Source organism: Carettochelys insculpta, chromosome 2 (genome assembly GCF_033958435.1).
Source record: "Carettochelys insculpta isolate YL-2023 chromosome 2, ASM3395843v1, whole genome shotgun sequence".
Classification (NCBI taxonomy): domain Eukaryota; kingdom Metazoa; phylum Chordata; order Testudines; family Carettochelyidae; genus Carettochelys; species Carettochelys insculpta.
The window spans coordinates 277,311,035-277,335,653 of record NC_134138.1 but is presented as its reverse complement, the minus strand read 5'-3'; the positions used below and the strand labels follow the sequence as shown (position 1 = coordinate 277,335,653).

Here is a 24,619-nt window from a genome sequence, read left to right as displayed (position 1 = left end):
AAGGTCACAGATCCCTGACCCTGGAGTGGGTAATGCTGCTGCCACCACCAAGTGAAAATGACCCCCTTAAAACCCAGGAAGACACACTTGAATCTCTCTCTTCGGGGTAAACCCAAGCTTCCCCCTTTCCTTAGCAGATAGTTTGGAAACAAAAAACTGTAATCTGAGAGCTGACTCTTTTGGCCTAGGTTTATACATATACACCCCTCTAGGACACAGGAATCAAATCCTTACCTCAAAAAAAAAGCTACTAACAAAATAAAAGATGAAAAATACCAAAGCAAATAAGTATACTTGGTTGCTAGATGTAATCCAAGCAACTAAAAATTATTGTTATTAGAGCACAGAGAACTACTTCCCTGGGATTCAGCTTAGAGGTTACAGAGTACCAGGGGAAAAAAATCATCAACAAACCTAAGAAATCCCACACCAAATCCAAAAAGTAACCTGATCGCGTCTAACTAAGCACTTGCTTTCTCCTTAATATCTATGCTCTGTTTATGATGTGGCCAGGATATTTACTGGATTCTTCAGCATTTTTGGTCTCGCCGTGCTCCAGTCACAGAATAACAGAGACCCCTTAGCCTGCAGTTGTTCCCATTCAAAAAGATGCCTCTCTCCTCATTGGCTTACCTGGCTGCACCCCCCATCCCTGGGTTTAACCCTTTACAGACATTCACTCACAACACACTTGGACAGATGTAAAGAGTAACTGTAATGTGCAAGTTATGAATCATCGGTTCCTACTTCCGCACATCCAGCAACCTGATAGGGCTAAGATTTCCACCATTTAATATTACAGGGTCCCCAGAAAGGGATAAGTGCTTTGTGGGGCAAGCAGAGAAAATCTGTACCAATAATCTAATTTTAGACACGATGTAGGTAGGGCAAGAGCAGCAGAACGGACCGAATGAGTAAACGTGAGGGTTACAGCAGTCAGGTTACACAGTTTCTCAGTACAGGTATTTGTGCTTCTAGCTGCATCAGTTATAACTAACTCACTACTTGTGAACACTACAGCAGTAGAGAGTCTCAGGAACAATCTGAATGAAGACAGGTACTGGCTTAGCAGCTCAGAACTGAGAAGACTTTTCACTTGTGCAAAAGGTCCCTATGCGGTTGCAGAAGAAGTGACCCAGAAAAAAGGACCCCAGCAATGGCAGCTACATCTCCTAGTGTTACAAATAACGCACACTTCACACTACACTTAACAAATTACCACTCCCATATGGAATCCTAAGCAAATGCCTGGAAAGAATGCATGGCAACCAGCGTGGGATACTTTCCTATGCAGTGTCTGGAGAAGCCCATGAGCATTGTTTCAGTTAAGAAAGAAGCCCCTGAGGTGTGTGTGAAAAAGGCAGGTCCACACACATTTTTAAGGCCAGAAAAGCCTGGCTCCCAGCTCCCTCCCACTACTGCGCTGGTCAGTTTCCTGGCTTCCAAAGTGGTGGGGAGCCTGGAACCAAGTGGCAGCCTGGCTCCCTCCCCTCCGCTTGCAGGGGCCAGGAAAAAACCTGGTTCCCAGATCCCCATCACACTGGGAAACTAACCAGTGCAGCAGTGTTGATCAGTTTCCTGGTTCCCACAAGTAGTGGGGAGCCAGCCTGCCGCCTCGTTCCCGGCTCTTCCCGACTTGCGCGAAATTTGATTTATGTATGGTTGCCCAGGAAGGCAACCTATGGGTAACTTGGGGGTCTACTGTACCCGTGAACACACAAAGTGTCAATGGCAGCAGAAGGACTCAGTTTCTAGTCGAGGGGAATTGAGACATGTGGTTTTCATCTCCATGATAGAAGGCAGGTTTTCAAGATCTCCCTCTTAGCCATCTCTCAGGTAAGATAGCTAAGTCTTGTCAGAAAATCTGCCAGTGCCTACAGATAGTTTTAATCAGCTGATTAGTCTGAACCACGGAGGCTTATAAAAGGTGCAGCAATGGGAGGAAAGAGGTGGCAAGGTTTTCATTGTCTTTAGGGCATACTGCAACAGGAGTGCCTGGACAGCACAGCAAGAGATTGCAACGGAAGTTCAGTTTCCGCTTTTCACCATTTGGATCTCTATTTGGGGGTTAACCATAAGTGACCCCAGACATTAGAGCTGGTAAAGGCCTAGTAAATTGCTATAGATGATCTTAATGGACTTTTCTGGCCTTAAAAATGTGTGTGGACCTGCCTTTTCTACACTCACCTCGGAGGTTTCTCCCTTATCTGAAACAATGCTCATGGGCTTTTCCACACACTGTGCAGGAAAGTATCACACCACGTTTGCTGTGCAGTCTTTCTGGATGATTGCTTAGGGTTCCATGTGGGAGCAGTAACTTGTACAACGTAGTGTGAAGCAGCATTATTTGTAATGCTAGTAGATGTACCTGGTGTTGCTCCGGTCCTTTTGCTGTTCCCCGCCCCCCCCGCCCCCGAGTTCTGTTCTCTGGGGTTGGAGGGTGGTGGGGGAAGGGGCAGGCAGCATGGACTGAGTCAGTTTCCCAGCTCCCAGGGAGCCGAGAGCCAGGCTGCTGCCTGCTTCCTGGCTCCCTGCCAATCGTAATTTTGATTTGTGTTAATGCAAGGAAGGCTTAAGTCGAAATCGTGTATGTTGGGAGTCTACTGTATTTATTCACTCAATCATAATGGGAGCTGTGTAAACATCTCTCTCTTCTATTTAGGTCCATTTACTCTGCTCATCCCCATTGCAGCAGAATCCCTAGATGAGACCCTCCTGTTGATGATTCTGCAATTGATCCTTGTTTAATACAGCACTGAGCACTAAAGGGAAAAAACCTACCAATGTGGTTTCTGTAGTAACAAGAATAGCAAAGAGGAGGAGGCACGTTCTCTCTTCTACTTTCTGGCACCACTTTTATTCAGGGATCTCAAAGCTCTCTGCAAATATTAATTCATGAATCCTCTCAAAACCTCCATGGAGGTTCCATAGATAAGGGACAGGGAGGTCACTTCACCTTTCTCTGGGATCAAAGGCAGCAGCTGTCTAGTGGTCAGCAGCTACACAACACATCAGCTTGGGACAGGAAATGAAGATTACCACATCTAACTGAAACTGGAGGAGACACATCTAATTGAAACTGGATATCAGCTGGAGTTTTATGGACAACTTTACTCTTGCATGGCTACTACAGCTCACTTTGTAAATCACAAACAAGCAGTCCTGTGGCACCTAAGAGACTAACAAATTTATTAGGCCATGAGGTTTCACGAGCAAAGCCCACTTCTTCAGATGAAAAGGCACAGATATAAATCATAAGTCACCAGAAAATTAGTTTTACACCTAGTTGGAAAGATGGCCTCACCGGCAGTACATTATCCCCAACTCCATGCTGGGGCACAGGTTTAATGCAAAATTAGATGGAGGAACTCCTCTACTGAATCACCACCAGCACCTCCTGCAGGAACCAGGAATTCAAACAAAGATTCTTATTAATTGTTAAGTGTCAGTAAGCTCAAGTATTGACCTCGTCTGACCCAGTTTAGCTTGTGAAATCCACTGAGATCATGGTGCCCATCAGTGCGGCTGCTGATATGCCAATCAGAGGCTCAAACACTTTTACAAATTAAAAGAAGGTGGCACAAGAGGAGCCAGAAAGGAAAGAGAGGGACTTTCCACTCCTCAGGAGGCCAGGATAACTTGCAGAATAAACTGTGCAAAAGCAAACAGGGACTGTAAGAATATCTGACCTGTTATTAGTTTTAAACCAGGTTTTGATATGCTTTAGATTAATTAAAATGCACTTCAAATTAAAAAAAAATCAATTCCAAAGGGAAACAGCTGAAGTGGATCTCCTTGCAAATTCAATACTATATACATTAGGCCTCAATAAGGATCGTAACTGGTTAACCCTCCACAGAGGCAACTTGTCTGGGATGAGCATTCACATGACCACAACCCCCATGATTGATCACCCTAATTTACAATGGACATAACTTATTTGCAGGGATTTTCTTCTATACATACCGGCCTTTTAACCTCCTCTTCATTTCACATGATGAAGAAAGTTTTACCGATGTAAACTTATGTCCTAAAAAATCAGTTAATCTCTAGGGAGCTACAGGATTCCTTGTTACAGCAACGAAGGGTCCTGTGGCACCTTATAGACTAACAGAAAAGTTTTGAGCATGAGCTTTCGTGAGCACAGACTCACTTCATCAGATGCTGGTCTTGGAAATCTGCAGGGCCAGGTATAAATAAGCCAGAGCAAGGGTGGGGATAACAAGGTTCTCTCAGTCAGCAAGGGTGAGGCTTACTACCAGCAGTTGATCTGGAGGTGTGAACACCAAGGAAGAGGAAGCTGCTTCTGTATTTAGCCAGCCATTCTCAGTCTCTGTGTAAGCCTGAGTTGAGGGAGTTGAATTTGAAGATGAATTGTAGCTCAGAAATTTCTCTTTGGAGTCTGGTCCTGAAATTTCTTTGCTGTAGGATAGCTACTTTTAAGTCTGCTACTGTGTGGCTTGGGAGATTGAAGTGCTCTCCTACGGGTTTTTGTATATTGCCATTTCTGTTATCTGATTTGCGTGCGTTTATTCTTTTACGTAGAGACTGTCCAGTTTGTCCGATGTATATAGCAGAGGGGCATTGCTGGCACATGATGGCATAAATTATATTGGCAGATGGGCAGCTGAATGAACCCACAATGGTGTGGCTGATCTGGTTAGGTCCTGTAATTGTGTTGCTGGTGTAGATATGTGGGCAGAGCTGGCACCGAGGTTTGTTGCATGGATGGGTCCCTGAGTTAGAGTGACTGTGGTGCGGTGTATAGTTGCTGGTTAGGATTTGCTTCAGGTTGACAGGTTGTCTGTGGGCAAGGACTGGTCTGCCTCCCAAGGCCTGTAAAAGTGGGGGGATCATTGTCCAGGATGGGTTGTAAATCCCTGACAATGCGCTGTAGAGGTTTTAGCTGAGGACTGTAGGTGATGGCTAGTGGTGTTCTGTTGGTTTCTCTCCTGGGCTTGTCCTGTAGTAAGAGGCTTCGTGGCACACGTCTGGCTCTGTTGATCCGTTTTTTCACTTCCTCAGGTGGGTACTGCAGTTTCAAGAATGCTTGGTAGAGATCCTGTAGGTGTTTGTCTCTGTTGGAGGAGTTGGAGCAAATGCGGTTATATCTTAGTGCTTGGCTGTAGACAATGGATCGTGTGGTGTGTCTGGGATGGAAGCTGGAGGCATGAAGGTAAACGTAGCGGTCAGTGGGTTTACGGTACAGGGTGGTATTGATGTGGCCATCGTGTATTAGCACCGTGGTGTCCAGGAAGTGGATCTCCCGTGTGGACTGTTCCAGGCTGAGGCTGATGCTGGGGTGAAAGTTGTTGAAGTCCCAGTGGAATTCCTCCAGAGTCTCCTTCCCATGGGTCCAGATGATGAAGATGTCATCAATGTAGCGTAAGTAGAGACGGGGTGTTAGTGGACGAGAGCTAAGGAAGCGCTGTTCCAGGTCAGCCATGAAAATATTGGCATATTGAGGGGCCATGCGGGTACCCATAGCTGTACCGCTGATTTGAAGGTATATATCGTCGCCAAATCTGAAATAGTTGTGTGTGAGGATAAAGTTACAGAGCTCAGCCATCAGATGTGCTGTAGCATCATCAGGGATACTGTTCCGGACAGCATTTATTCCATCTTTGTGTGGGATGTTAGTACAGAGAGCCTCTACATCCATGGATTCCTTGTTGTTTTTACAGATACAGAGTAAAACATCTATCCCTCTGGGGCTTCAACTTAAAATACCGAATAGGGTACAATAGTTGAGAACAGAAGGCTTTTAAAATGAAAATTCATTCAGCTACACTTCTCCTTTCATTTTACCTGCTCACAAGGGTCTGATGTACTTTCTGATAGACAGAACAAAAAAATTGCAAGTGTCTCATTTTCAGCCCTAATTTCCTTTGTTTTCACACTGTGCATCTGGTAACAATTTGCTTAACCCTTTGCCTGCTAGTCACATTGCAGACAAGTTGTGTGTGGACACATTTTTCTTTGAAAGGCAGTCTGACAGTTAAAATGATGCATCTAATGCTGCCCACAAAAAGACAGTTGGAAAGATTACTAGAGTCAGCAGTCTGGCCAATGCTGAAAAAATGGTTGCTATTTTGGTGGAGCAAAATGATGACAAGATGTCTAGTCATCAATGTACAATTTCTGCCAAGCACTAAAAGACCGGCTGCCTTCTGTGCCAAAACCTCATTTGGGCTGTGAATCAAGAGATGAAATCCCGCCTTTCTATTTACAACATGCTACTATGTAGAAGATGCAATACTGAGGCCTGAAGTTATGAGACATCTTTCCTGGCCTCTTGCATTGAGAACTGATCAGTAAGATCAGCAGCCTCACAAGTAACCTCCTGCCTTTCCAGCTCCAGCAGTCCAAGGAAGGGTGGCTTTGTGTCTAGGTCACTGGTTTCAACTCCGAAAAATCCGATTCAACCCCCACCCATGCCACAGATTTCCTGCTGGGGGCTTTGGGAAAATCACTTCATCTGTCTGTGCCTTAGCCCTCCTACGGTAAAATGAGGGCGATACTTCACTGCCTCCAACTTTAACTGACTTACAGTGTAAGCTTGGCAAGGCGGGACTGTCACTTTCTAGGTGTCTGTGTTGCACCTCTCATAACTATGCTATTTGTATTAGGGTAGTTCATACAGCCTGAGCCCATGGTGGGAGGCACAATACACAAATAAAATAACTGTCCTGTCTTTGAGGGCTCACAACAGGGCCCTGGTCTCAGTCCAGACCATACAAACACCATGACTCGAACTGTGGTAACCTGACGTGAGGACAGATAGTGGACAAATTTGGACAAGTTCCACCTTACAGAATCCACCAGTAAAAATAAGATAAATGTGGCAGATGTGATAAGATGTCAGCTGGCTGATCTGATCTTGGTTTCCCTGAATACCTCAGGGAATCCACTCCACAGGCTCTGTGCCACAAAGGGGTAAGGCCAGGATCTGTTTGTGTAAATGCATGGTCCCCAATCCAGCTGTAGCCCATACACTCAGCTCATGCTCAGATAAATCTGAATCCCGGTGTATCCAAACCAGAGCTGTGGGAACAGAAAGGCTCAGGTATGTGGCTTGCCAGTATACGGTGGCTCATATGAAGGTTGCTTTTATGGGGATCATGTGCATCTTTTTGGGCAGTTGCAGACTGGGGCCCTGGGCATGTAATTGTACATGGTATGTATATCACTGGGCATAAGTCACACCTGCACTCAAGCAGTATAACACTTAAAACCAGAGGTTCACACCTCAAATACTCTCTTCTGGGACTTCCAGGAGAGAACATAAGAATGGCCATTACTGAGTCAGACCAAAGGCCCACCTAGCCCAGCATTCTGTCTGCCGACAGCGGCCAGTGCCAGATGCCCCAGAGGGGGTGGACCGAAGATAATGATCAAGTGAATTCTCTCCTGCCATCCATCTCCAACCTCTAACAAACAGAGGCAAGGGACACCATTCCTACCCTCAGCTAAGAGCCTTTTATGGACCTAACTTCCATGAATTTATCTAGCTCTTCTTCGAACTCTCTTATAGTCCTAGCCTTCACAGCCTCCTCTGGCAAGGAGTTCCACAGGTTAAGTGTGTGCTGTGTGAAAAAGAACTTCCTTTTATTAGTTTTAAACCTGCCACCTATTAATTTCATTTGGAGTCCTCTAGTTCTTAAGAGAGGTGAATGCCTCCTATGGCACAAAAATTAAATGCACAACTGCTAAAACAGGCACACTCAACAGCACAGCAGGTGTTTTCTGTCTGCAACAGCTGAGAACACCCAACAGATCAGTTCTAGAAGATGTGTTGTACCTGTTATTTGTTTCATCAAGACTTAAGGAAAATAAAGCTCACAAATAGAGCTCACAAATAAACAGACAAATAGAGCTACTCCAGCATTCTGATGCTGTGAAGAACTCAGCCCTGTTTCTTTGGAGTCATAACAGTTACATTTTCCCAAGATGAAGTGTGAACGCAAGACAAAGGTCAGTAAATGCAGACACACATATGAGAGTGAAGTGACCATGCTAAAATAGCACTATCACTCACCAGAGAGGCACAGAGAAGCCACTGGCAAGATACACAATGAAATCCATGGATGTTTCACAAATGCTACGGAAATCAAGCTACTATATGGTATATGCAAACTGCAGATGTAGTAAACACAAGAGTAATAGCTCCTTGGCAGGAAAGGTTTAACAGAAAGGAAATTAGAAAGCACAGAATTTATGTAGCCAAACCAAATCTAGTGAACAAAATCCCACTCCCCCTTCTGAACCACAGGCCTTAAGCTAATATTACCATATCCCTTCCCACACCCAATGACATTATGTCAGCCATGGTCAGCCAGTAGACGGGGACTCAGCCACAGACCACAGGAACTCAGAATTCTTTCTGCAAATCTATAGCCCAGCTAATGGAACGCTGCCCACATGACCACAAAATACTGTGCTTTTGACATGAATGCCTCATAATAAAGACCTGGCCAGTTCTTTCACTTAAGCACCCAATCGCAATTCCAGACTATTCAGAGCTTCCGGCTCTAATGAAAAGTACTTAATATTCAGTTGTATCAGCAACCCAAAGAACTGAGTAGTTTTGCAAAAGAACTTCAACTATGAATGTTTCTCCCTAGGTCTACCCACTCGCTCAGATATTCTCATGTCTGTCAATTATCCGTTCGCCTCAGATCTCTCCGATCCTAACATGTTCTGTTGGGGTTACCCACTGCACAAAAGCTCTATAAAGCCCTCCACAGTCCCTAACAGCTGTCTCAAACCAGCTTGTCCTATTATGTTCACATTACTGAAGTCAAATTTGTGGCCAGTGTTATCTTCATGCAATGAGATTAATGATAAGGGATCAAGCCGTTTTACAGCCAATTGATGTTCATGTATATGGGTGGTTAACATTCTTCCCCTTTGTTTAACATAGTGCTTGGAACAATTTAGGCATTGAATCTTCTAAAACACATTAGTTTTGCACATATACTCAATCACATCTTTTGGTTTAGATAAAACATTCTTTAACTTATTCGTCAGCCTGTCTGCTGTTTTAATTCCAAAGGGCTCTAATACCCTCAATGCCATTTCCAAGATGTTTCTAATGTATGGTAATACTATCCTTTTGACCGGAGATTCCATAATTAGAGGGTTTTGATTTTTGTACAGACACCTTCTAATAAAACTCACAAACTGGTGGTCATTTAGATCCGGTGTTTGAATCAAAGGAGAGTAGAAAAAGAACAGCCAATGAGGGTGTGATTAGGTGCAAATTGGTCGTAAATTGAAGATACGTGTAATCCGTTAGGGTCTAATTACGGATAAGGTCTATGTGAAAGGACTATATGAGGAACGGTTTGAAGATGTCTCATTAGGCACTGATGATGTTATTCCATTTAGTAACAAAACGTTTGCACTTAAAGTTGTTAGGCTCTGTGAACATTTTTAAAGATAAAAATGGAACTTCCTGAGCTACCTGTTTTTATTTTTATTTTAAAGAGATATACTTTGTACATCTGTCTTCAGTAGTAGCCATCCACCCCATCAAACTCTCCTAGGTTCTCTATGTCCACATCCACATACCTCTTTCCTTTCTAATCTATTCCATCACAATCCTTCTCAACAAAGAAGGACGAGGTCCACTTAAGCCTCACCGGGCTGCATGACTCTGCTCTGGAGTGGCAATGAGACATGGTGCCTGGAGAATTTCTGGGAGCAGCAACAACACAAGCAGAGCCCCTCCATGCATACAAGACAAATATATATATAAGGAGATACACATCTCAGAGAACTGGAAGGGACCTTGGGAGGTCCTCAAGTCCACTTCCCTGCCCTCTTGGCAGGACCAAGCACCATCCCTGAGGGATTTTTTTTTTAATTTATTTGACCCAGATGCCTAAATGGCCTCCTAAAATATTGAACTCACAACCCTTGGTTTAACAGGCTAATGCTCAAACTGTTGAGCTATCCCTCCCCGACTCCAGCTCCAGCAACAACCTCTCAATGCAGCGCAGTACTTGGCTTTATACCAGCTCCATCTATCCCAGCACAGATCTAACCAGCAGTCTCCAGCCTAATTAGCTGATTGGGCCCATCTGGCCTAATGCAGCTCCTTGCTGGGCTAGTGTGAGGAGCATAGCTCCCCAGAGGGGAACAATAATATATTGCCATAATTTACATTTCCCCTTCTTCCCTCACCTTCTCGCCAAAGCAGACAGATCTAGAAATTTCTGTTGAGTTTAAGGCACAAAGTCACGGTGACACACCCATTTTTGTCCAAAAAGGTGTATTATGGAATTTACCGTTGTGTGAGAGAAGCAGGTGGAGTGCAAAGATTTCTCTAGTGTTATTTTGTATACCTAGAATTGCTAATTCAGCCTGATGGACTTGAAACCCTTTGCAGCAAATGCATCCAATCTGTCTGAGCTGGCAACCCTATGGGTAACCTGAATTACTGGGGGCCCAATCTGGAGCAACTAAAGGGACCAGATTTTCAGAAAGCATGTGCTCAGGATTTTCTGAAAATGCAGACCCTTTCCAGGCCTTTCAATTTGCGTACTGAAAAATGAAGGCCCCTATAATCAGTCACTTAGGAAGATCTTAGCTGGGTTTACTAGGAATAGCAGAATTGCCCCTTGGAGCCAGTGGGGCTCTGGTGAACTTTGAAATGACTAGTGAGACTTAGCTTTTTGTTTCTTAAAAAAAGATCATTAGCTGGTTTCCCCATAAATAAAACCTTTCAACTATTTGGATTTCTGTTAAGCTTGACCTTAGTTCTGAAGCCCCTGCACTGGTTTAAGTGAATTTTGATCAGGACAGTATTTTTTGAAGATTTTCATTTTTAATCACTCTTAAAATTACAGCTGTGTACTCGCAAACTCCAGATCAATTTAATTAAAAACAGGGTTTTGTGTTTGGAATTACATGAGAGAGGGAGAATGAACAACTACAAGACACACTAGATGCAGCAGAACAGGTGGCTATGTCGCATGACGTGATCACTGAACCACAAAAGCATCATTAATGAGAGAGAGAAAAAGGACATTGCCAAGAACATCCCGAATATATTCTTTTGGAAATATTTTAATGCGTCACAACTGGTTGAAAGTCACCCCTAGATGTTACTGCAATACAAATAAATGATCATTCAAAACAAAAGGTGATGGTGTGTTTAGAGAGCCATAAAACAGGGAACCAGAAAGAACAAATGGGAATAACATGAGCTGGAAAACCCATAGTCAAACACTGAATTTTCAGTATAAAGTGGAGGTGGCATTAGCTTGTGTCTTTTCAATGTATCAAAATCCCAAAGCTACTTTCACTCTGAGGGTAAATCCTTGCTGTCACAAAACAAGGCAATAAACAACAGAAAAACACATCCCTCACCCACCTTCCCAAAAAATGTGGTTGGTAAGCACTCATTGGTTGGAGATAGATATCTATACAAAAAATTGTGTCTGTGTGTGCATTCACTGTTCCAGAGAAAGGGAGCATAAGACGACCTGGACTGTAGTAAATGAAGGGGTCCGTGGATAAGACCTATAGATGAACCTTGTTCCCCTTCGCAGCAAGTACATTTTGGGGAAAGACACAATGAAAGGGCTTTAGTGTGTGCTGCTTTAAGCTGGGCTCATTTTGACAGTACCTGTTTAAGTTCTTGTGTTTCTGACTCGGACACGATCTGTTCTTGCTTTTGCAGCTGAGCCTGGCCATGGCTGCCTCCTCCGGATGAGGGTCCAGGTTGTACCACGCTTTCTACAAGGCCGGTGGCTGGAAAGAGATATCCACAGTCATTCAGTGACATCTGCTGGTACTGGTGGAGAACGCAGGAGGGAAGACCAAGTTAAGTGCTTTATGCTTTGGGCTGTGGTGGTTTCTGTTGGGGTACAAGGGGAACAAACAACCTCTCAGTTATTAACACACACTTCCCCCAAAACAAAAACCTTCATCTACAGAACACATCAGAGAACATGTCACTTTACTCTGAGAAGCAGTTTGTGTAATTATAACTAGTCTGCAGATTGGAGCAACTGGAAGGACTGCTGTGCCCCAGACAGGGAAACTGGGACTAACCGTTAAAAGATTAATTTTGGACCCCAAGCAGCCACCTGAACGAGGGAGTACTTCTGAAGCACGATGTTAGGCCAAACTTAGGCTTTTTTTCTGCTTCACCTTCACCCGTTAGTCAATGCAATTTGCAGAACACAGCCCGCCCTGGAGAACACCTGTGAATCATGTCAGCTAGCCTCCGAACAAAAGGGCAATACTGACGGTAAAAACGCACACAGAGCTAATCAGTGCAGCAGCACGGATTTGACTTCTGAGGCAGCATGCCACCTGTCCTTTATTTAAAGCACTGGCTCCTATTGCAATATCTGATACCTCTTGTTCCAGAGAAGTGCTACAATTAAAGGCCATTATTTGTAATGCAGATTATCTCAGATGTTTAGCACCAACCGTATTTACGTATCAAGACACTCCAAACATCCCAGAAGCGGTCCTTCTTAGGGGGGCACTGAACTTCGAAGGAAGCTGCCATTGCCTGCTATCGCACAGCCTGACCTAACACGGCACAACGATAACAGCTGCTAGAGACATCAGGACAGAAAGTAAATAAGTCGGAAGCTGGAGCTTTCTCTGGATCCAACGAACTGGTGCCAAGCTGGCTGGCTGCCTGACAACACATACGCTACTACTTTGGATAGCGTTACTTCTTAATGAAAAAGGAGACAAAAGCTAAACTAAAAATACAAAACCCTAAATCCCTCACAAGTAATTACTGCAAACTCATAATCCCCTCGAATTATTTGGTTATCAGCCTGTCTGTTACTGGAATCAGTCAAGCTTTAATACAAGCAAGTCATTCACCATACTAGCGCTACTCTATCCAACTTCCTCTTTTTTGCTTTGAGCCACTGAGTATCAGTATTTTAAAAAATACTAATGGTAATACACTAATACTTCAGTCTTGTCTAAAGGAACATGGAAAAAATAATCTGCCTGTGTTTAGAGAAAATTCTCTGTCTCTGTCTCCAACTGAAAGCCATTTCAAACTAGTTAATGGATTAGCAAATTCATAATCAACATTCATTCACTAGTTATTTCACTGGGAAATATAGCCAGCCCTGTTTATTTTGGGAGAAAAGACACACAGGAGAGGATGTGATAAAGGCACATAAAATAATGAATGGGATACAGGAGGGAGATTGGGTATATTTAATTTACATAACAAAATGCAGATTCAATTGAATTGAAAGGTAAAGCTTATTTAAAGCTTATGAATGGAAAAAAGTTTTCTTCACACAAAACACAGTAGGCTCAGGGAACTCTTTGCCACAAGGTATTAAGAGTTAAAAGCTTAGCAGGCCTCAAAAAAAAAGTATCAGACATGTTTATGAATAACAAGGAAAACTGAGCACAATGGTAAGAATTACAAATTCAGGGGCTTTGGAAAGGATGTAAAATTCTCATGCTGCAAGATGTAAAGCAACCTCTGACTATTGGGGAAAGGCGACTCCATAACTTGGCACTGCAGAATTTTTTGCACAGTTCACTGTAGAAGCTGGTCAGGTCTTGTAGTAGTGGTCTTGCCTAGTCTGATACAACTTATCTTAACCTAAAGCACAAGAACTCAATAACTGTAGGCTGTCGAACACCCAGTATGCATTTGTCCAATAGGCTATAACTAGTAAGTAAATCCAAGGTAGGACAATTGCTTTCAAGCAAACTAGTACATACAGAATGTTTCACCAAGATTTTACCTGAATCACAGCCAAAACTATAAAGAAAATACACATTCTTAATACATGTATATATCTGAATGAATGTGAAGCATGTAACATTATAACTTTCTAATTATGGAATTATATTCATGTGGCATATTAAAATGGCAGTACCCTATACAAAAAGCTGCACATCTCTAGAACAGCCAAAACCATGGGAATGACAGGAATTAGTATCTGCTGTTACGGAAAGTCTCAACTGCAAAGACATCTGTTCAAAAGATTATCTGTGTATTTTAGTTCATGAATTAAAATTCAGCATTCATTTTTTTCTTTAGATTAGAAAAATACCATGTTTCTGCCAGAGGTATTGGGGGGAGGGAGGGAAAAAACACAGGTTAAAATGCATTCAATGACTGCCATCTTGTGGCAACAATAGGCCAGTGGTACTGGATCTGCAGAATGAACAAACAAGAGAAAGAAGTTTTGGTGGAATCACAGACGTCATGATTTCCACCAACTCCAGTTTCTTCTATTAGCGTTTCCAACTTAAACAGTAAAAATGCAGGTGGGGATAGGACAGCAGCCTCCTCAGATCACTGACTCGGACGCAAACAGAGTACAGCAGTGAGAAACGATGCAAAAATAAGGCTTTACAACCAATTATTTTATGTAACGAGCATTAAGTCTATTAGGAGCTGCACAGCAATTTGCCTAGATAAAACTCAGTGCTTGGAAATCAGCAGGCTGTTTTTCCACTAAATTGTTGTGCTTGCATTTTAGGCCAAATGCTTAAGAGTTATTTCCTTAAAACTTAACAAGCTTTTCCAAACTCCAGTTCTTGAAAACTGGTCATCAAGAGAACATTTTGTCCCTGCTGAAATCCAATTTTAGATTGGTGAATAGAAAGCATGTTGATTTCATCTAGTCATTTGCCATGTCAGCTTTCTATTGCATGTCAATTTTTAAACCACAGGGAATGTAGCTTTTTAACAGGTTTGTTCCTCAGTCCATGGCCCATTCAAAAAGAATCCATCCATATCTCAGTACCAGTTTAATTTTGCCTCAACTCACCAAATCCAAGGCCTTCCAGTTTAGAAGGGTATTACTGAATTCCCTACTAGATGTCAAGGAAACACCAGCTCTTGATTTGGGGTTACAGAAAATTGTGCTTGCGGGATATGGGTGAAAAGGGAGTTGGGAACAGTGATGGTGAACTTCATTCTGGTTGTTACAGAAATGTTTTTAATCTTGCGGCATGTCCTTAAAATGGCTATACTAGGGATTCATCCACTCGCCTGTAGAACCAGTAGGCTCTTGTGAACAAATATCATTTTAAAAACAAATTATCTTGTACAGGAAAGTAATAGGCTTAAGTGTAGAGTAATTGGACTCTATTGCTTCTTGGTCTGCTGTAATTTTAATTATCATCATCATGTTTATTGAAGTTGGTGTTTAACACCCTGGTTATTTTAAATCATCTTGGGCCAGAAGTTAGCAGTTTTATACAGGCTGTGATTAACTCAATGACCAATTCAGTGTGGAGTTACTTCCAGTCATCATTAGTCAAAAGGAAAACAGCTATGACACATGACTCAAGCGTGCAGGGGGTGGGGAAGTGGCTCTCAAAAGCCCACAGTCAAAAGACAAGCACAAAGTCCAAGAGGGTAAGAGAGCAAAGAGGTACTTAAAATGGAGACAAGTAGCTGAAGGAAACTGAAATCAACACTAATCCTTTTCCAAAGCAATGAATGTAGGTAACAGCTTCACCAAGTGCTCAGCTCTTTCTGAAAATCTGGCTCCTTTAAGATGTTTCAGGTTGAGCTCCAAGGGGAAGGGAAATGGGGATCAAGGGAGCCATAGTTACTGATTGTTCTGGATAACATAGGCTGTACAACCAAACACTGGCAAAATTACATTCAAGCTAGTATATAACTGCTTATCTCATCTCTCCATTCCCATGCCTTGCTCTCATGTGTAATTACCTGTCACTAGTGAGGATAAGCTAACATTTCTCTCTTACTACCAAAGGTTTCCTTTTACCATTTGTGTGGTCTCCTCACCATTAGATTCTTAAGACAGGGAAGAGGATTTGCACTGTTAAACACACCCAGTTTTCTTCCAAACTATTGAAGAACAGTTCTTACCAACAAACCAGCTTTGTGACTCATCATTTCTGTCATTTACCTGCTTGCCAAATGGAATTGCCCAGATCGGTCTGCGGAGATTTCCTTGTACTGACAAAGCCCAATGCATCTTCCAAAAACTGTATTTTCTTGCTAAACTGCATCTCCAAGACTGGGATTGCTTCTGGCATCTTTGCTGACAACAGCCGATAAGAGGTGTCTGGCTTCCCAATAAACCTCTGACGGACGCTGATCTCATATGGCGTGTGAACTTTGATATCGTCTATATCTTTCAATTCAAACCGATGAATGACCTGAGAATTGGAGTCACTTATTTCCAGGCCAGAAACCAGAAGTGTGAGTTTTCCTGGCATGGCTGTAGAGTTTGTTCTGTGGGTGATGATAACGGGAATTCTGATTATTACCCCTTCCTGGTTCTTTGACCCTGAAATTGTGGCTGTTTCCTTTGGCTTTGCTTCCAATGACCCTTTCCAGAGTTTGCCACTGAATGGCCACCAAGAAGGCGATTCAAGTTCTGTCAACAACCTAATGGGAATGAGACAATATGAAAAAGAATGAAAACCAAACACAAAGTCCCCACTATCTTCCGATCTCAGAACAAATGACCTTTCTTAAGAAATAACCACCCAAAAGCGAACTCTTCATTCCCATAAATAATAGTGATAATAACAACAACACCAGTTTGCATTTCTGAAGCATATTGCATCCAGAGATCTCAAAGCACTTGAGAAAAAACCCTAGCATCTCATTGGTAAAGCTTAGAAAATAAGTGACTCATTGAAGCAAGTCCAGGTTGGAGCTGGGAATCAAACCAGTAATCAAGACCCCTATTTTCACCATGAACGTGTGCCAGATGTTCAAATTTATTATCTGTTACCTGGGCACTGAAGAGACTCACTGCAGCGTGCACACAACTGGAACTTACGGGGGTTAGGAAGTGTGGGGATATGAGGGCTGGTATCACTGGGGAATGTTCTGTCAGTGTCAGAAGCAATATCACACACAAGATTTTGGGGGCCTGCAGCAAAATATTAAACTTAGGGAGTCCTCTAGACTCCCAAAGAGTTACCACTAAGGTGAGGCCCAAAAGGGAGGAGCACGAGCTTGGAGAGCAAACCCATACCACATTCACTCTGCTGGGGCTGGCTCCACATGTTGCAACCTGGTTCACAGGATCGCAGAACCACTTGTGCTTGGCCTAACACCACCCATGGCAGAGGGTCACCAGGCCGAATCTGAGTGGTGTTGCCAGCCTGTGATGCCAGCTGGATGGGCATCCTTGCTTATGGGGGGCCAAGTGCATCCACTCCCTAAATAAATCCTCAAAACTGGTATTTTTACATTCAAGCTGTTTTCTGTTGGATATTACTTAATAAAAGAGGCTTAGGTTATTAACACGAATTTCACCGTCCAGCATCATTAGAAATGAAGCAGATAAAGATAAGACACCCTCACCCAAAAATGCCAGATACAGTGTATTTACTTCTCTTAAAGCTCATTTAGAAATGCTGGCACAATAAAGCACTACACAAGTTTTACTGGTTTATAGGCATTTGCTGGAAATATGTTTGGCTTAATCATGTTTGCCTTTTCCATGCTCTACAAAGTTAGTATCCGATGCAGTGATGCATCATGTTGGCAATGTCTTGAAAATAACGAATTATATGAGTATTAAAGCTGTTCTATACACAATTTTGAGATGTCAAGATCCTGTTTAGTTTGGCTGCAAACACAGAACTTAATCTCAAAAGGAAGCTATAACCAAACATTCTTTGTTCACTAGCCATCAAAGTTCTGTACCAAGTTCAAACAGGCCTGCTAGAAGAAATCCATCTAATTTGAAAGATAAAAAATTAAGAAATCCAGAAAAAAAATCAAATTGGGAACAAGCCATTGAATTTATAATAAAAGAGGAAAGAAGAATAAATTGCTTCAACAGCCTACTCCCAACTGCAATCTGAACACCAGATATTTATGTCGACAGCAAGCAACACGAGTAATGACTCTGGAAGATAGGTTTTGGACAGAGAAGGCTGAATATCCTTATGTATATTTGTGGGGGTGGGGGGGCGCAATAAAACTCCATAACAGGGCTAACCCTCAACAGCACCATCACAAACTTCTTGGCAAGACAGCCATAAGCCTACTCATGTGTTCTAGGTTTCTGCAACAAATGTATGGAGATGTACCTATAAAACAGTACTGGAGGGGATGGACCTTGAGAGATTATCAAATCCAATCTCTTACCCTCATAGCAGGACCCATTACCATTGCTGGCAGATTTTTTTTTTAAATATGTGCTCCAGATGTCTCAATGGCCCCCTTGAGGGCTGAACTCACAACTGTGGGTTTAGCAAGCCAATGCTCAAACCACTGAGCTATTCTTCTCCCAAATGCAAGCTATTTTGACCATTCTGTATGATTTCTTTGCTAGATTGCAGAGTTTGCCATTTTGCTAACTGAGCAAATAAAAATATTACACGGCCATAGCCTCCCCTGTGTACAGAGTATTCATTCTAATTATTCTGGGTCTAATTTTGCGGTGAACCTTTTCTAAACTTCAGAACATTAATTTGCATATTCTAATCAACAGATCAGATAGCACCTGAGGCCAAGTATTGAAAAAATTTCATTATAGGATTAAAAAAAATACATTATGGGAAGTAAAAAAACCAGGGCTAGAAGAGAAAGTAGTCTTATGTATAAAACATTTGCTACTGCAAGCTAGTGCAGTGATTGTGGGCTCTGGGACATATAATTGTTGGCTTATGACAAAAATACACAAAATAGCATTTGGCAGGTAACTAACAAGGTTCTACAAAACCACGCTTCCCAAGACTTTATAGAAAGGAAATCATACTATACAAAAATCAATTAGCTATGAGGGCAAGGGGAGTAAAAAAGATTCCAGTACAAAAATATACCTAAGACTGTATTATATCAGTGTAAGCCATGCTTTATATGCACAGTCAAAAGGAATTGTCTTCTACACGAGTAACTTATTCTACTTCCATTCTATCAATTTCAGGTTTTAATAAGGCACGTAATATCATGGTATTTAATGGAGAGTCATTTGTTTGTTTTTTAAATTCAGTGAAGACACTAAGATGAAATTCCCCCCGCCCTGGCACGGGAGACCAGTGCAAGAGCTAAGGTAAGCCCTAAAAATTGGGAATGACATTAAAGGCTTATGTAGGGCATTAGTGGTGCAAACGGCTTTGTGTTCTGGTCCTTTGCACAGAGGGGAATTTCAACCTAACCACATAATACTTCAAGTGCATATGTTGAGCTGTTGGCTGGCTTTTCTTTCCAGCAAAAGACACTGGTGCAGATGGTCAAGAACTTTTGTAGGAAACTCAGGTGAGCCATTTGCTATGTTGACTCATCTCCAAAGTAGTCTACACTGGACATTAATTACGACATCAGACACTGATTACTGATCTCTTATGAGGGCACCATCCCATAAACGATGTTGCTCATGCAACCTATTCACCAAGTTGGCAAAAATATTTTAGGGATTAATGAAGAACATACATTAAGGACTCCTTCTGCACAACAATAACATGGGAGAGATTACCTATATAGAGATTTTACACATACTCATGTACACGCAACAGCAAGTTGCGAAAGAAAGCAAAAGGCTGAAGAGTTTACTGGACTATATCTTGGATCTATGTCAATGAAAGCAGGACTTTGGCACAATGGTTACATTAGTGATGTCACTAGAAAAGTTACAGAAATTATACATACATACAAACAGCATTCAACAAACTGTATCTGAAGTGATAAATATTGATTATCTAGAACTTAAATATAGTTACACCTGGGAAACGCTCACTAGATAAAATACTTTCAATCTAGATGAGAGCAGGGAAGGGCGAGTTGGAGTGAAGTACATGGGAATCTTAGCTGAGGAGCAAAAAGGCTTTGCTTAGTCCTCTCCACGTTGAAGGAAGAGGCAAACTGTATGAGCTCACACTGTGTAAGTCCCTATGCAGCACAAGACAACATAATTTTACGTTTAGACTCCAGTGGGGGTGCGTGCCTGCGGAGCCAGGAATTGCCCTGTCTATAGCCTTCCTATGCAGGGGTTGGTCAGAATGCCTGCATCCCACTGCAGCAGATATATACATGGTGGTGAAAGTGAAGGCTCTGCAGCTTGTCACAGCTTGCATTGCACCCTGGGGGGCACCTGCCCCACTGAGCTGCTCTCATTGGGAGTCAGCAATTCAGCATTTCTAAAATCATGCCACTTATTTATGCTTAAATATGGATTTAGGCATATAACTTGTATGAAAGGTTTGTCTTAAACATTCTAACCAGAAGCACTGCGCACTCAGCCAGAGATCTGAAAAAAGAATCAATACAAGCTTTCTGTGCCGTGTAAGTAAAGTACCTCCTACAGATACAATTTAGATGACATTTTGATCAATGTGGCACAAGACAAAATAGAGCCCAGCAGCTCATTCTTCCACAACTGTACTGATTCTGCTCGCATCTAATAGACGTGAGTGTTTGTGACGAAATGCAAGTGGCTGCACGATTCAGTTACACCAGCAGAAGACAGGGATGACATTTCTAGAGTCATTTTTCTCCCATCCAAAAATCCCAGGCTGTGCGCTCAGTACTGTGCAGGAAGGACACTTCTCACCTTTAGCTGCAGAGCTCGCATATCCCCTCTACAGTGAACAGATCCATCTAGTAGTATATTATCTCTCTCTGCCTCACGCACACTAGAGCAAAGGGCATGTCACAAAAATCAGTAGGCCATCTGACATATGGTACACTCCCTAATTAGCCCAAAAATGAAGAGTAAAACATTGTATCTTAATAAAAGGTGCAGGAAAGGGAGCAACATCAGGACAGAATGCAAAGAGCTTGCAGTCAGGTTTCAGGCATACACAATATGAACCATCAATTACTGTTCTGCAACTGTACCTGTCTGCTACATCCATATCAGAGTCAATCTTGTTCAGCCCTTTCATGACATTATCAAACTGTTCACCCTGATAGTGAAGCACCTTTGCCGTATCCTCCAGACGTTTCTGGGATGCAGAGAGTAAGCCAGTCAGTTCTTTCCCTTTGGTGGTCTGCAGAGAATCTGCCTGCGCTCCAGCCTCTGGATGCGGCAGCAGCTGCTCCCTCCAGAAGTGCTCAAGGATGTTGAAGACCACATTTCTATTGGGCTGGAGGGAACTGAACCAATGCTTGGCATTCTTCTCCAGAACTGTGAGGGAGCTGAATATTAAACTGGAGGACTCCTTTTTGATCTCACTGATGCTGGAAAGATGGAAGTTGACAAGAAGTTCTCCTGTCTTGCCAGCTGTAAATCTGACTGCTGTAGGGGTCAGTGACAGTCTGCCAGAGACCCATCGTCTTTCATGGTCTAAGTAATAGGAACAGGGCCACGCATGGATGCATATGTCCTCATTCATTAGCTTGCTGGTAGGATCCTTTTCTACACAGATGACAGAGCGGTCACCTTCAAAATGAGGAAAGAAAAAACAAGTAAACATGGCAGAAAAATAGACATTCTTGTAACATAAGGTGCACAGACCCAACATGTTCCCACAGGCATCATGCTTGTGGGTAACTGATCTCAGGCACCAGCCAGTTTTTAATGCTGTCTGTCACTAAATCATCTCTGGCAAGCAGGTGATCAAGATTTGGTTGCTGAGACCTTCAGGGGGTGCAATTTGCCACCTCTTCTCATTCATCTCCAATTTTCCCTTGAAAAGACTCCTTTAAAACCAAAGCATTTTAAAACAAAAAAGCAGTCAAGTACCACTTTAAAGACTAACAAAATAATTTATTAGGTGAGCTTTCGTGGGACAGTCCCAGACTAGCACGGCTGCCTCTCTGTTACAAAGCATTTTAGTATTATTCCCTCTGGAAGCAACTCCAGTCTGCCCCTGCCTCTCCTTCCCATTCCCAAATGATCTCATTTCACCAAAGTAATTTTATACTGTATGTTTATGATATTTGAATCATTGGCATATGGTTGCATTTTGATAATCTAGTGCTCTGGCTGCCTGTGCTGAGGTGGTGAGGGACGTGCTTTATGAATACATGTATGAGCACACTTTATTTAATATAGGTCAAAAATATCAAAACAGAGTAGTTATTGGAAAAATTCCACCTTTACAAAAACAGTCCAGACTTTCATGTGTATGTCCCTCTCCATACACACATCAATGAATATATTACTGTAAATAACACATGCCACATTGGCTGCCCATTGTGCCGTCCAGAGGCTTTCAAAAGGTCAGAGAAGCAGAAATAATTTCTAATACACTAAGCACAAAAGACAACTTGTTTGATTTACCAAAAGAAACCAACGCAGCCCATAAACATTATATAATTCTTCACATAGCATGAACACTGTATAGCTCTCAAAACACGTCCTGGGCACGTATAAGCAAGTGGCTCTATGGGTCTGCTCCTATCATAATACATGTGCTGGATAAGGTCCAAATTCATGCCATGCCTGGATTTTACTTTGTCAGTTGACTTAAACAACCCAAGCTCAACTGTTCCCATGACAACTCCTGAGTCCCAGGTTAGCCTCAGAGGGACACTGAGCCTAACCTTTTATAAAAACAGTTTGAATGAATAGGTTCCACTTTCTCTGACTGTCAGGAAGAGTCACTTAAACAGCTCAGCATCTTTATACAAGGTCCTTGAACCTGACATCCATTATACAACACACATGCTTGTTACAACTATGAAAAGAAATTACCTGTCCATGATCACATCCACGTCTGTCAGATTTTTCTCCAAGTTTGGACGGTAAATAACTGTCAGACACTGACTTTTTCCAGAGATTTTATGTTTTCCATGAAATCAGAGGTGATCATGAGAATAACACAGCTTTTATTATGCCTACAATTTATTCTATGCAAAAATTGTAATTAAAAAAAACACTTAAATTTACCCTGCTGGAATGCAAAAGCCAAGCACACAGCAGCACTGAAAGGATGCTAGTCTGGCCCTCAATGAGCTCAAGACTGGGGAATTTGAAGGGTGAGGTGGGAAGAGGTATATCTGTTATAATGCAATAGAACATAGTTGCTGCAGCAGCTTTGCCTTCTGAACACCCATTAGGACTCAAGCCAGGCAACATTAAGGGGCTGAAGTATTGAAAGAGGCTGTATGGAGGAGATGCTGGGAGACCCAACCATACTCCATTCTGTGTGTTGTGTAACAATAGTCCATTCCAAAATGTTCTAACTGCTGAATTTAGGCCTACAGTAATAACAGGCCACCTCTGGGTCCAGGGACTGCTCAAACTCCATTAGCAGTTTACGTTTTCACTACATGACTCTGTAGTATGAATATGAAAAAATTCATGGGGCTATGTGTAAGCTCATACATTCATATACACCCTTCACACTGACATTGCTACTTGTGGCTCTACCCGTAGTTAACTCATCCTATTAGTCACAGTTATATCAACAGATCTATTTGCACAAAAACTAGTAACGGGGCAAGATTCTGACACACTCAACTTTGGCTCCTTGTTCCACAAGTAACCGCTCTGAAACCAATGTGAGTAAGAACATCAGAATCCAGCCCACAGCAGATGTTTGCAAGATGTATGTTTGAATAATAACTGTTTATCCTAGGACAGTGTTTCCCAAATTTAAAACAGTTGCGTACCCTTTTTGGGACTTTGGCCTCACTGGTGTACCCCTCTCCCAGGGCCATCACAGTGTTTATCTAGTGAGTTTTAGTAACTTATTTTCTGCCATGCACCTCTTGAAATCCTTTCGAGTACCACCAGTGGTACGTGGACCACACTTTGGAAAACGCTGTCCTAGAAGAATTACAACCCTACATACATCACTGTAACTCCTTTACAACTTCCAAGTCAGCTACCGTTGGGGCTGAGGACAAAATAAACAAGAAAATCCTGTAAATAGGTAGTTAACCAGCAGGCCTTGGACCCCACTTGCTGCACTCTCTGAGGCCAAAGACAACTGTGGTCTGGCCACAGTCCCTCTGTTGCATCCAGAGAGGCTCGGCCTCAGGACCCATACCTGCTGTGGACTGGCCTCAGAGTTTCCCTGACATGGCAGGGCCCTGAATGACCTTGGCCACCCTCCTATCAGGGCAGCCCAGAACCCATCCTCCCTGCAGTTACCACCCAGAAACACACATCCGCTCCACTCCAAACCCCCTTTCGCCCTACCGTGGTGGGTGCAGCCTGGACCCAGAGCCCTCCAGCCCTGTATCCTCCCTGTGGCAGCCTGACCTCATGCTCTCACCCATAGCCCTGCATCTCACCCTCTGCCCCATCTCCACCACAGAGTCCACACCTTGATTGAGAGTCCTTGCACCTCAGACCAAGCCTTTGCACCCCTAACACTTTGTCTCATCCCTGAGCATCTTATCCCCAGAGCCTGAACGCCCAGACAGAGCCCTCACACTGCTGCATCCCTACCCTCTGCCTCAAGCCTGAACCCCTTAACATGCTCAGAATCCCTTGTCCCCATTCACACCACATGAATTTTGTTTTGTGTACCAATATGAAGGCGCTGTGTGGAAGTGGCAGGTCATCGGAGCATACCTAGCAGTCCTCTTCAGAATCTCCACCTACCTGCTCAATTTCTTCTAATTAAACCGGTCTTTCCTCAAGCACCAAAATTCAAGGTTAAACAAAAAACTATTTCTACTAGTTTTCTTTGCAATTATACAATCTTTCAACTACATTAGGAGTTAAATAGTCTTTTGTGGGCCAGCCTGGGAACCTAACTACCA

At 42.8% G+C, this 24,619-nt stretch overlaps 1 protein-coding gene across 8 annotated transcripts in view; it reads right to left on the bottom strand.

The window, feature by feature from the left end:
• The window catches only part of SNAP47 (synaptosome associated protein 47), a 30,401-nt gene that overhangs the window by 2,015 nt on the left and 3,767 nt on the right, over window positions 1-24,619 (bottom strand). For 6 of the 8 annotated variants that reach the window (XM_074985283.1, XM_074985279.1, XM_074985280.1 and 3 more), the window contains 3 exons: window positions 20,798-21,341; window positions 15,900-16,384; window positions 11,636-11,760 (listed from right to left, as the gene is read on the bottom strand). In XM_074985283.1, the coding sequence (XP_074841384.1) occupies window positions 11,636-11,760; window positions 15,900-16,384; window positions 20,798-21,294 (1,107 nt within the window). In that variant the 5' untranslated portion in view covers window positions 21,295-21,341. Of the gene's footprint in view, window positions 1-11,635; window positions 11,867-15,899; window positions 16,385-20,797; window positions 21,342-22,598; window positions 22,659-24,619 lie in introns of those variants that run through there. The other 2 variants (XM_074985284.1, XM_074985285.1) reach the window with 2 other exon arrangements.